The 13,827-nt window shown below is 38.4% G+C and overlaps 1 protein-coding gene across 3 annotated transcripts in view; it reads left to right on the top strand.

The window, feature by feature from the left end:
- Positions 1-13,827, top strand: part of GRIK1 (glutamate ionotropic receptor kainate type subunit 1) — a 465,964-nt gene that overhangs the window by 428,720 nt on the left and 23,417 nt on the right. For all 3 annotated transcript variants that reach the window (XM_086413002.1, XM_086412991.1, XM_086413013.1), the window contains exon 14: positions 10,617-10,842. In XM_086413002.1, coding sequence (XP_086269128.1) covers positions 10,617-10,842 — 226 coding nt within the window. The remainder of the gene's footprint in view (positions 1-10,616; positions 10,843-13,827) is intronic.

The raw sequence follows: 13,827 nt of genomic DNA, 5'->3' as shown, positions 1-13,827 counted from the left end.
GGAAAGCTTCCTTTACCTGGTCTAGCTTAGCACATTCTGATCTACTGTTGGGGATGTAATGACCCTTGCTCACATGGGTTCCATTCATACTCGGTCACAAGGAAATTTCTAAGAAGCATTTTTTCATCACACAATGTGCTTTTGTCCCCTCAATATCCCCAAAACATCCCTTCGGCACATCCAAATGGTAAAGCCGACTCTTTGCTTTCAAGATGATTCTAAGTTGTTTCACAGCTGAAGAATAGGCAGTTAAAAGCTGAAAAGGATGATGGAAATTACTAAAATCCATAAGCAAAGTGCACTAACCCTTCACATTTGGTCTCTAGGACACAAGCAGGAGATGCTTTTAGTAGAGGTTCTGCTGGAAAAGGGCTTCCCAGGTGGCACCAGTAGTGAAGAATCTGCCTGCCAATTCAGGAAATGCAGGTTTGATCCCTGGGTCAGGAAGATCCCCTGGAGAAGGAAATGGCAACCACTCCAGTATTCTAGTGGAGAAGGCACTGGCAACCCACTCCAGAACTCTTACCTGGAAACTCCCACGGACAGAGGAGCCTGGTAGGCTGCAGTCCGTGGGGTCGCTAAGAGTGACGACTGAGTGACTTCCCTTTCACTTTCCACTTTCATGCATTGGAGAAGGAAATGGCAACCCACTCCAGTGTTCTTGCCTGGAGAATCCCAGGAATGGAGGAGCCTGATGGGCTGCCGTCTATGGGGTCGCACAGAGTCGGACACGACTGAAGCGACTTAGCAGCAGCAGCAGCAGCCAGTATTCTAGCCTGGTAAATCCCCTGGACAGAGGAGCCTGAGAGACTATGGTTCATGGGGTTGCAATGAGTAGAACACAACTGAGCACACACACATACCACACACACACACATACACACACTGCTTGAAAAATGTGACCAGAAGTTGCTCACTAAAATTTCCATCCAAAGTCATTGACTTTTTGTTTTTTAAATCTAGACTGCTATTCTTGTAGACAACCTGGCCTTATAGTTCAGATTTGGGATATTTCATTTTCAATGTGAAAAAAGGCTATTTTTTAAACATAGCTCAGATGAGGTTTCACTATTCATCATCTAAATTCAGACAAGGCTGAGGGAATAAATTGACATTTATTAATCAAGTGCTGGGTCACGGTATGACTTGTCTAAGACCAGGGAAGCCAAAATAGTTTTCCTTCACAGAGCCATTTGTATGTGTAACAATCACAGTGATCACCAGAGACTGTATTTACACAAAGAACTGGGGTTAAATCATAAATTCAAATACATGTATATTCACAAAGTTTTATAGATGGACACCTCAAGATACCTATATGCTAATGCCTATTAAAATAAAGAACAATTTTAAGTTTTGTGACCAAGGGCATTTAGTTAATGATGCTTATTAAATATTATACTTCCTCGGGGTCATCTGCACCTGAGTCTTAAAGACCTTAGCACTGTGGATGATATAATGCCTATTTGATGACAGGGTGTCAGTCACCACGAGACCAATTACCAGGTCAAAGTTAAAGAAAGGCAGAGTGTTTTATCAACTGTCCAGGGACTGTTGAAGATTTTTAGGAGATTCTCCAAGTATAAGGAGACCTTTTATTTGTCCTTGTTGGGCTATCTATCAATTTTTAAATGGAATCTTTTTATAAATCAGTTTGTTAATAATTCAGAACTTTAAGAGACTTCATATAAGAAAACTTTTTAAACAGATTCTTTTATTATTTTCTACTCGAGAGAGAATACTAATCGATAATATGATATTAATTATATTGGTTTCTCAATATAATTCTCAATATAATATATAATAATATATATTTCTTAAAATAATATATATTTCTCAATATAATTAATATGATATTAATTATATTGTTGAATTGCTTGGTCCTTTCAATTGTTTCAAAATCCTGAATGATAGACTTTCCTGCCTTCCCCACTGTCTGAGGCCAACCCAGCATCTTAGGAGGTACAAAGAGTGGTCAGTTCAAGATCTATGGACATAACTTGAGACCAGATTTCCTAAGGCCATCTCCTCTCTTATACACAATGTTGAGAGCAGTGGCACCCAAAGACAACTTCTCCTTTTATGTTAGAGCACTAAGGTCCTAATCTTCTCCATGTCTCCTAAAAAGTAGGACGTGTGAAAAATTACTTTCTCTCCTTGTAATTATTAATTCCATTAGTTACCTTTGGACAAATGGAATAGCCCAAACTTTGGTCTACATTGACAGTTTGGCAACTCATATCTTTCTCCTAGATGAAGAAATGATTCTCATGTTAAAATTTGAAGAATCATTTAAGGCCTAAAACAAGGGTTTTTATCAATGCCTCTTGCAAACTATCATCCAAGAATACTGATTTGGGTTCATTGTTCAGAGATTAGGGATCCCAGCCAGTCTTTTCAGGAGATATAACTAGTATAAAATTAAAACTTAGAGGAAAGCTTTGTTCTAGAGCCAGATAGCCTGGGTTCAAATTCTGATATTACTGCTTACTAGCTGTATGCGTGCATACGTGCCCAGTGGCTTCAGTCATGTCCAAATCTTTGTGACCCTATGGATTGTAGCCCGCCAGGCTCCTCTGACCATGGGATTCTCCAGACAGTACTAGAATGTGTTGCCATGCCCTCCTCTAGGGAATCTTCCTGACCCAGGAATAGAACCTGCGTCTCCTGCATTGCAGGCAGATTCTTTACTACTCGGTCACTGCTGAGTCACCGGGGAAGCCCTATTAGCTATATAGACCTTGGTAAGTTATTAAATCCTCTGTACCTTGAAATGTTATTTTAAGAAATGCATAACTTAATAGAGGTAGTGTGCTTGTAATACTAATTGGCAAATTATAAACATGAAAACTGTTAAATTAAAAAAAAGAAAAATGCTAAAAATTATTATAATTATCACTTACAACATCATCACCATTAGCATCCAATACTTATTCCTAGCTATTAGTCCTACTTTTTCAACTTTCTGAATTAAAAAAAAAAAAAACAACTCTCTTGTTTGGTCTTTGCTCAGATTCCTAACCGTCAGCAATCCCTAGGCAGTGTGACTTCTGGTACTGGACAGAAAAATTCCAGAGAGTGCCAGTGCCCAAATCTCAAAGACTTTCAGAGGCCAAGTCAGATGAAAAACTTAGTCCTTGGAAGCTTTGCTGAGCACATACAGGCATTTGCAGAAGAACCACTTCCAGATGGTAGATAAGCAGCAGATGGTGAGGCTGCCCTTAGAATTCAGCTGAGAAGAAGAATGAGGCAGTTCAACTCAATTCAGTTCAATTTAGATATTTTTCCAGGATCTCCACTTTGACCAGTACTTGAAGTTGGTACTGTAAGAGATAGGAAAGGGAGGATATAAAATTTTGCTCAAGGCTTAAAGACCTGAATAGCAATAAAGAGACAAGATGGACACAGACCTGTTAAATACAATATAGCATGTGATTAGGTAGCATGCCTTATGCAGACAGGAAGTGGTGTGAACATAGGAAAAGTCCTTGTGAACCCAGAATAGAAAATACTCATGTGAAAAATGACTCTCAGTTGAAGCTAGCCTTGTAAAAATCATCTCAGACCCAAGTCAGAGGATTACATAGATTAGATCGTGGTTCAGTCTAAAATGACTTGAATAAAATAGATTTTTAAAAAATCGTAACAGGTTTGTCATTGCTGGCTTTCATGGTCTGGGGACTTTGGACCTGCTGTGGGAATAAGGGAGTCTCTAACCTTTATAATCTCCTTCCAGAGAGTAGCTAGGTGCTTTCATTAACTCAAAAGATATTTCAAGAAAGTTACTGCACCAGTGCCTCTGAAGCAATGAGGCATTATGGGCAGACGGGTTTCAGACAGAAATAGTCATGTAACGAAGCACAAAATGAAAGACATTTCACAAACTTGTCTGCAGAGGAAGGAACTCTTCACATAGGCGCTATTAGCTCTTGTTTGAAAGGTCCAGCCAATCCTGCCATCAATGTTCAAACTGCCAAGTACCTATAGTTTAAAAATGTATTGCTTAGGGAGAAATCCATGAGGTCAATTAAAGTTAACCTGTTTCAGTGCCTGATACATTGCCTGTAAGGGACCAATCTTTAATTCTGGACAGGAGAAAAACATGAAAAATGTTTTAGCAAAGGTGTTTAAATCCCACTGAGGGAAATTGTTAAAGGGAACACATGAATTTTTAAAAACCTAGGAGATTCTGCAAATGTCATAACTTTCTGTCAATTCAAGGTAAGAGCATAATCAACTGGAATGATCATATTATATATTAATACATTTGAAAGATAGAGGCCCCTCACTATAGTATAAATGCTCTCATCTGAGAATGCTTTCTTCAAAATGACTTTTGTAAATTAAATCACATTTTTAAAAATCCAGGATAACTTATTATTTAGTGAAATAACATATCTAATCATGTGTTAAGCTTCCCTAGTGGCTCAGACGGTAAAGAATCTGCCTGCAATGCGAGAGACCAAAGTTCAATCCCTGGGTCCGGAAGGTCCCCTGGAGAAGGGAAAGGTTTCCCACTCCAGTATTCTTGCCTGGAGAATTCCATGGAAAAAGGAGCCTAGTGGACTACAGTCCATGGGGTCCCAAAGAGGTGGAGGTGACTGAGAAATTTTCACTTCGCTTCAATCGTGTGTTAAGGGAAATGATGGCTTTTAAGGCAACTGTTCACCTCTGATGTATCTGTTTTACAAGTTTGGATGCCTGCATGGCTAATTTCTGTGTCTTTGATTGATTTTTAAGGTTTTTTAATTTTTTTAATTTTATTATTTATTTGCGGTTGCACTGGGTCTTTGTTGCTGCGTGGGTTTCCCCTAGTTGCAGTGAGCGGAGACTACTCCCCACCTGTGGTGCATGGGCTTCTCATTGCTTCTCATGGTGCAAGTGGCTTCTCCTGTTGCAGAGCACTGGCTCTAGTGCACAGGTTCGGTGGTTGTGCCGCGTAGGCTTAGCTGCCGTACAGAACGTGGAATTCTCCTGGACCAGAGATCGAACCTGTGTCCCCTTCACTGGGGAGTGGATTCTTTTCCACTGTACCACCAGGGAAGTCCCATTTCTTTTTTTTTAATCAATGTCTATCTAAAATAAAAGTAAGTTGGAGATGACATTTTGAAATGTAATTGTCTTTGGTATTTTATTTGTTCTATAAGTATGTATTTACCATATTTATAAGACCATTTGTTTACAAGATAACAAAAATCAAATATCAATAATCAATCCTTAGTGTATTTGTGTGGGGTCATGGATATATGTAAAAATAAGTGTATAAATAGGTGTATGTATATATATATATATAATCTTTATATATGTTGGCCTGAAGTAGAATTGCAGTTATTCATTCTACTAAATAATGGGATTACACATCTTTACTGTAGAAGTCCTATAACCTGGTTGAAGAAATAATGTGATAATGTGTATTTCAGTAAAAATAAAATATTAGAGGGCTAGGTCTATAAAATGCACATACTATCAGTCTAGGATTGTATTACACTCCACAATTCACACATATTTTACCTGTTATTATAGTAAAAACGCTGCAACTGAAACCAATGAAACTATATGAAATAGAAAATGCTGTAAAAGAAAAAATATAAACAATACCTACGTTTCTTTTCAGGTTACAACTGTTGCAGTTCCCAAAACACTAATTTTTTTTTTTTTTTTGTCTAAACAAATATAAGCCGTCTAAATTCATGTAAATTGTTTCCATGAATTGTGTGATGGCTACAAGAATTGCAGCAGCGCTAGTTATAATAGAAAGATGCCACAGCTTTTTACTGCAATTATTTTTTTTAGAAAATGTGTTAATGCTGTTAAAATGTCAGCCAAGTCATAATTTTGATGGTCTGTGTGTTAAAACAAATGGTTGATTCCCTATGAGTTAAGAACACATACCCTAGAGCCAGATTGCTAGGGCCGGGTCCTAGTTTCTCGTTTCTGTATGTGGCATTCTGTTTCCTCATCTGTAAAGGAGAAATAATAATGCTATCTTTCTCATATGAACACTGTGAGGATTAAATGGATTAATAATGCAAAGTGCTTGAATCATTGTGGGCACACGGTAAACACTGCATGTGTTGGTTATTATTACTATTTTCAATAAGCAGTTTTTAAGTGTACAGAGACCAATTGTAAAATCATTTCCCATTGAGTGTTCAACTTGCAAGAATTATGAGAGGAAAAAGAGAAATAAACAAGTCATCAAATGGTGATATATTTATACTCCCTTATAACAAATTTTAGATGAAAAAAAACACTTATTCTTTGCCAACAGCCTTTCAGCAGCATCAGAATAGCCATATAATCAGGTTTAACTAGACAAAATAAATGTATTTAAACCTTGATTTAACCCCTGTAAGATTAAAAAAAAAAAAAAACTAAAGAATTTCAGATTTGATAAATGAGAACTTTTCAGTTTTAGTGATTTTTGATAAGCTCAGAGTACTTTACAAATCTTCTAATTAACCTTTGACATATTCAATGAAATAAAATGCAATCACTATTTCTTCTTTTTAAACATATATTATTTAGAGCAATTTAGCAGGCTGAGACTGTAGAAGATTTAGCAGTGCAGAAACATCCAAACTGTTATTCAAACAATTTGCTTGGTCTTTTAATATTTATGACAATGTTCCATAAAGCATGCTTTTATTTTTAAGAATTATTAAGATTTGTGTCTTAAAAAGTATCTATTAAAAAAATAAACTTAATTTAATTACTCTTAAAATAGTACTTTCTGACCAAACAAAATAAATATTGCAAAACATAGTATAACAGAGGATGGAATTCAAAAATAAGGGGGAAAAAGACCTTCACTGTGTATTGGCTCTTTAATCAACATGACACCTGGGTGTCACTTCACTGTTGTTGAAGTCAGGACCTGCATAAGTAATGTGAAAAGGCTGTTCTGAAGAGTAGAACCTAGGAGTTGAAGGATCCTTAAGTGAAACTTGTCCAACAGCGAAATTCTCCTTGTAAGTTCCCAGTGGTAGAAAATGCACTATATCCTAAGGTGCTCAAGCCATCTGCAGATAGTTTTAACTGCTAAAAAGGTTATTTCTTAGCCACATTCTGGGTCTATCTATCTAAGCTCCCCAGTTTTTCAAATGTAGAATAGAAGGCACTCCCACAACTTTCTAAAAGAGGAAAGAAAACTTTAAATGAAATCAGAAGGGTGCTATTCTCTGACCGATTATATTTTCCACTATTAGGCTAGAGTAAACATAGCAGGAGGGGACCAGAGAAATTTAGAATGCTCCCTATATGCCTTCTACTTGACCAAGTCCTCCACCAAGTAACCATTTTCTTACCAAGGAAAATTTCTGCCCTCAGTGAGTCACACTCCATGCCAGCTAGATTTCCCTTCTAGCACCTCAGGGAACTCAAGCCAAGATCAACCTTCTACTCCAAAAAGGAAGATGTAAATATGACCATGACCTTAAGGGTCATGATTCATGACCCTGAATTAATTAATGACCTTCAGCTATATATGTTGTTATTGTTCCGTTAGTAGGTTGTGTTCAACTCTTTGTGACCCCATGGAGTATAGCCCTTTAGACTCCTCTGCCCATGGGATTTCCTAGGCAAGAATACTGGAGTGGATTGCCATTTCCTTCTCCAGGGCATCTTCCCAACCTAGGGATCCAACTCATGTCTCCTGCATTGGCAGGTGGATTCTTTACCACTGAGCCACCAGGGAAGTCCCATCAGCTCTACAGAGCCATGCTAATCAAAGTATGATATGACACGTGTTGATTCAGGGAACATTGTGTTACCAACCTGCAATAAGATTAAAAAATAAAATGAGAATAAGAGTTTAGAAGTGCTGTAGCTCGATTAATGGATACTTCTTGAATGTAGACCACTTTGAAGTCTGTCAAAATTTAATCTGGTGAGCCACACCTGGTATGAGTGATATGAATCCCTACCTACCATAACACAGTAGGACCCCAGATAGGTCTGCCTGGGAATGAAAGCATAGGCAGTCCTTCACTGCAGATGATTTGAGAACCACACTTGATTGGGATCAATAACAAGTGTATAGGTTTTCAGGTGAATCTTCTCATCTTTTTCCATGTCCTTCAGTACGTAAATTCCAAGAAGGATTCCTCCCCAGGTGGTCTATTTCTCATGAATGAATTGATCTTTTACTTCGTCTTGTCCTCAGCTTCCACGCATGCAAGCTAAGTCGCTTCAGTCATGTCTGACTCTGCAACTCTATGGACTGTAGCCCTTCAGGCTCCTCTTTCCATGGGATTCTCCAGGCAAGAATATTGGAGTGGGTTGCCATGCCCTTCTCCAGGGGATATTCTCGACCTAGGGATCAAATCTAAGTCTCTTAGGTCTCCTGCATTGTTAGGAAGGTTCTTTACCACTCAGCTCCACCTGGAAAGCCCTCTAGCTTCCATAGACCACACACAAAAAAATCCAGTTTTCTACCTATTTACAGTATTTATCTTTAATAAAATTTAAATATAATGGAAAAATAGATGTTTCATGGATTTTTTGTATGGGGCTAACTCCTAGTTTGCATTAACATGATACCAAATCGCAAATAACCTCAGGGCATAATTCGAGTTCATGAATATATGCTATAGTGTCACAGGTAGATCATAAGGTGAAAATCATTCTCAGAAGAATTTAGCAAGATTGACATTCACCTACCCAAAATAAGCATGGAAAGACCATGCTTATTGGTCATTAATTACATTAATTATATTAATAGCTGAAAGTCATTAATTAATTGATTTGATTGCAGGGGATTGAACTCTGGGGCTTCTCTGGTGGCTCAGATGGTAAAGAATCCGCTTGCAATGCAGACTCAGGTTCGGTCCCTGGGTCAGGAAGATCCCCTGGTGAAAGGGATGGCAACACACTCCAGTATTCTTACCTGGAGAATCCCATGGACAGAGGAGCCTGGTGGTGTATAGTCCACAAGACCAAGGGATTGGCTGTAATTGAGTGACTAATCTAACACTGAGGTCCAGTGTTACCTATGGTACATATTAACCAGTTTTGTGACTTTCATGAAGTCTCCAAACCTTCTGTACCAAAATTTCCTCCTCTGTGAAAACAGGAGTTTGAATGGACCAGTTTCTAAAGTCTCTTGACAACTTTAAAATTTCATAATTCTAAAAAAAAAAATTTCCCTTAAGGAAGTTTCGTGATGGAGGAATAATTTTCCCAGCAGTATATTCACTGCCAAAAGACAGACTGACCTCTTTGCACTTGCACAAGTAGCTCTTTGTTATAAATTTTGCATTATCAGACTCTTCTAGGCTAAAATTACCCAACAAATTAGGCATTGACCCCAACCTCAAAAAAACACTTTTTCATGGTTACATGAACCCCAACTTTCAGATATCTCTGAGAGTGAGGAATAATTCACACAGGCCTGATCATGACAAAATGGTTTCCATAACACACCAGTATCTAGAAGGTACTGTTTATTGAATTGCTATTTGTCTCAGGAGACTTTTCTCAAGGGGCTCTTCAAATGTTTAACAACCCAAAATAAAGCCATCTGGCCTCCCTCAACTCATAAAGCTGACAGCATTAACCCAGGTCTTAAATAGATTTAGGAATTGAGTGAGCCCCCAGGAACACTTGAACACGAGTAACCACGCTAGCGTTGAATTCACAGGTATTTCATTCATTGCTTACGACCACAAATCATGTTTTAAATCATCTTACACCCCTGAGATGGTAAGATGATAAGCCCTGTGCCTACCAAGGAAGCTCTCGTGTGTGTGTGAGTGTGTGTGTGTGTGTGTGTGTACCATATACAATGTGTGAGCTAGAGATAGCTCGAAATTATCAGTAATTCCCCTAGTGTCTTTCATCTTTCAAATTAATAGAGGGAAGTGCTGATGCAAATGAAGACAAATACAGAAAAAAAATTGAAACAATATGGAAATTACAAAACAAAATGTAAACAAAATCATGCAACACTTTCAAATGAAAATTTAGTCCTCATTATCTAAACCACAATTGGAATTTAAAACTAAGTATATACAAAAAAGGCATATAAGAAGACAATAAGAAGAGTTTTCTGATCTGAATTTCAGTTTGAAAGAGCATTTGCTCTAATTTTTCTAGAGAAGATAAGAATAATCAGCAGTTCTTTCATAAATAAAGCAGAGAAACTCTGGGATGTATCCCAAGGCTGTCCCTGCAAAGAAATGTTACATACCGGAACAGTAAAACAATGCCTACTGAAGTTAAGTAGTTGAAGGCAATGGAATTAATGAATAGAGTCCTGGGGTGATCTAGTCACCCCTTGGCCCATGGGGCCTTGAAGTCGTCTTCTTAAGTGGCCAGAGTTCACTGGGCAAATGCTGTCATTGATACCAATGTTGTCTCTTCCATTCTGAAATCAGCAAAAGGCAATGTCTTACATCTATGGGGCAGGATCTCTTTTTTTCTCCATAGCTGCCTCAGCGCCCCCAAGGGTTTTTCCTTGACAACTACCGAACTAAAGTCCCAGGATCATCAATATTAGTTTCCTACCTAAAGAGAAAGAATCCTCCCTACACAGTTTGAATCCCTGGGCTTTTGAATAGCTTCAGGGCCTATTTTCTCAGCACTCTCTGCTGGCGGGTGTGTTTGTTTCCCTGCAGAAATCGAAGATATCCACCTATGAGAAGATGTGGGCTTTCATGAGTAGCAGGCAGCAGACTGCCCTGGTCAAAAACAGTGATGAGGGGATCCATCGAGTGCTCACCACTGACTATGCCCTGCTGATGGAGTCCACCAGCATCGAGTATGTGACGCAGAGAAACTGCAACCTCACCCAGATCGGGGGCCTCATTGACTCCAAAGGTTATGGAGTGGGAACGCCTATTGGTAAGAAAGGCAAGGCAGTATCCAAGATGGCAAATGTTAATTACAAAGTATAGAAGGGAATGGACTCAAACATATCTAACCCACATTCTGAGAAAGTCTACAGTGCCTCCCATGGACTAATTAAAAGGGAAATGCCCATACAGATCATAGACACGTTCGAATTAAAGAGTCTAGGATCTTCAATCTAATAAACTTTCAACTCATTATTTCTTTCAAGTTCTGCCACTGCATATATGTTTGAGGTCATAGATTTTATTATTTTACCCCAAATATTGTTTAACAATATCTTCCAAATTAACACTCCTCACATTATGTTCTCCAATACATGCCTATATAGTCTTTCTATAGTAAATTTTACTAGAACACAGCAAAATTAACTAAGCATATTAGATGACAAAATTAAAGAGCTAGTGTTCCATGTAAGTAGAAAACAAAACTGTATCTATCAAAAGGAAAAAGGAAAAGATTAAATTATAATTTGCTCAGACAATATGCCAGATTCAGTCATTAATAACTATCTAAAATCTCCAAACAGTCCTTGTTGTTCAGTCGCTAAGTTGTGTCCACCTCTTTGCCACCCCATGGACCGGAGCATGCCAGGCTCCCCTGTCTTTCCCTGTCTCCCAGAGTTTGCTCAAACTCATGTCTATGAGTTTGTCCATGAGTCGGTGAGACCATCCAACCATTTCATCCTCTGTTGCCCCTTTCTCCTTCTGCCCTCAATCTTTCCCAGCATTCAGATCTTTTCCAGTGAATCATTTCTTCATATCAGATAGCCAGAGTACTGAAGCTTCAGATTCATCATCAGTCCTTCCAATGAATATTCAGGGTTGATTTCCTTTAGGACTGACTGGTTGGATCTCCTTGCTGTCCAAGGGACTCTTCACCAGCACCACAGTTCAAAAGCATCATTTCTTCAGTGCTCAGCCTTCTTCATGGTCCAACTCTCACATTCATAGATTACTACTGGAAAAACCACAGCTCTGACTATGTGGACTTTTTTTGGCAAAGTGATATCCCTGTTTTTAAGATGCTCTCTAGGTTTGTCATAGCTTTCGTTCCAAGAAGCAAATGTCTTTTAAATTTTCTGGCTGCAGTCACCATCCACAGTGATTTTGGAGCCCAAGAAAATAAAATCTGTCACTGTTTCCACTTTTTCCCCATCTATTTGCCAAATAGTCCTGCCCTTGATTTTGTACCACTTCACAGTCTAAGGTTATTATTACCTTGTAGGCATACAGACCCACACAGCTAGGTCTTCTTGCATGTCTGAGATCCAGAACTATATTCTGTATTCAAGGGCCAATGACTTCCCTATCGAAAACTCCATTTCCCTCACTACAGAAACTGAATTGTGTAAGGTTCTGGTATGGTGGCAATCTGTTCTGCTCACATGAGTCAGCAGCAATTTTCTGATAAGCATTCCAAAGAGGAGGAATTAGAGGCCATCTTAGACCACTGGGTTAGTCCAATAAGAAATCATAAGTTACAGTTACATCAGATAATTAAAGACCCAAGGTTGATTATTATTTTTCTCTTTCGAAAAGGATTCTGTGGTTCCCTCAACACTATACAGGGATCAGAAATTCAGGTGCCTACAGAGATCAAGCAGACATAATTGAATAAAGCTTTGTGTGAAGAAGCAATAGGGAACGGTAACAACCATGAAGAATTAGAGACTACATGACTCATAAAGGGGTCAGCTGCCTTTCAGGTCAGTTGGTTGTGGGAATTTAGGCACAACATTGTTAAATCTTCTATTTCTCATGAAAAGAACACAAACAAACAGATTTTAGGTGAACTTTCCTGCATTTAGGTGAACTTTAAAGCATTTAGGCAATGCTTTAAATTGGCAGCAAATTTATTTTTTCAAAAAGATTAAGTAGCCTGTATTCAGTTTTTGATCTATACTAACTTGATTAACCAGATAAAGGTCTTCACCTTTTACTGTCAATACATAACCAATTTGATTCCATGCAATACATCTGGTGCTAGAAATACATGCAGTAAAGACATTAACTATATTATTATTGTTGTTATGTATGTCCTTTAAATAAATCAGCAGAATGACTGAGATAGGGAACATGTGACTACCTTATTGCCCCATTATTTATAATAACTTTTCCTGATGAAAATACCAATATTCAAGTGAAGTGAACACTTTTTCCCAAGTGGTTACCTCTCCTTAAACTGTGCTCTTCAGGGGACTCAGTGGGATAGTGAGACATTAACTAAAAGGATACTATGCTTCTTTTTGATTTGAAAAGCGATATCTCATCTCTCTAACTAAGCCTTGTCACCTCATTTTAGATAATGGGGTGGAAGAAGCTAGATGTTATTATATATAATAATATATATAATATATATCTCCTCCATCACTGCAGGAGACCTGTGTTCGATCCCAGGTCAGGAAGACCCCAAAGGAGGGAGCGGCTTACCCACCTCAGTATTCTTGCCTGGAGAATTCCATGGACAGAGGAGCCTGGCAGGCTACATTCCATGGGGTCACAAAGAGTTGGACAGGACTGAGCACACAGGGATCAAACCCATGTCCCCTGCATGGGAAGGTGGATTCTTACCCACTGACCACCAGGGAATCCAATGTAGCATTTTGAAAATGACCATGCCTCCATGTGAAGGAGGCTGACCCTGTGATAATTATCACTGTATTTTATATAATATGATATAAAGAGATTTAAATGTTCCGATTTAGTCTAACTTTTGCCAACATCATGCAGTGTCGGACATACAGATTCCAAAATTGAAGAGTTTTTCCCCCTCCCTACATGAAAAAAAAATACACACCAGGAATTTTTCATAGTGGTTATAAACCTGTCATACTTTTAAAACAAAAACAATGAGGGAATAATTGGAACAGATGGCAGACCTCAGAGAGAATGTATCCATTGGGAATACAGCTGTTGGATAAATTTGTGAGATGTTCTTCTATGATGAATTGACTCTTTAAGAAAGATCAGTTTGCTA

This window comes from Bos grunniens, chromosome 1, assembly GCF_055505025.1.
Source record: "Bos grunniens cultivar Pamir isolate PY7600 chromosome 1, Bosgru_T2T1.0, whole genome shotgun sequence".
In the NCBI taxonomy this organism is placed as follows: Eukaryota; Metazoa; Chordata; class Mammalia; order Artiodactyla; family Bovidae; genus Bos; species Bos grunniens.
Note: the sequence above shows the minus strand (reverse complement) of the source record. Positions and strands in the feature narration are given on the sequence as shown.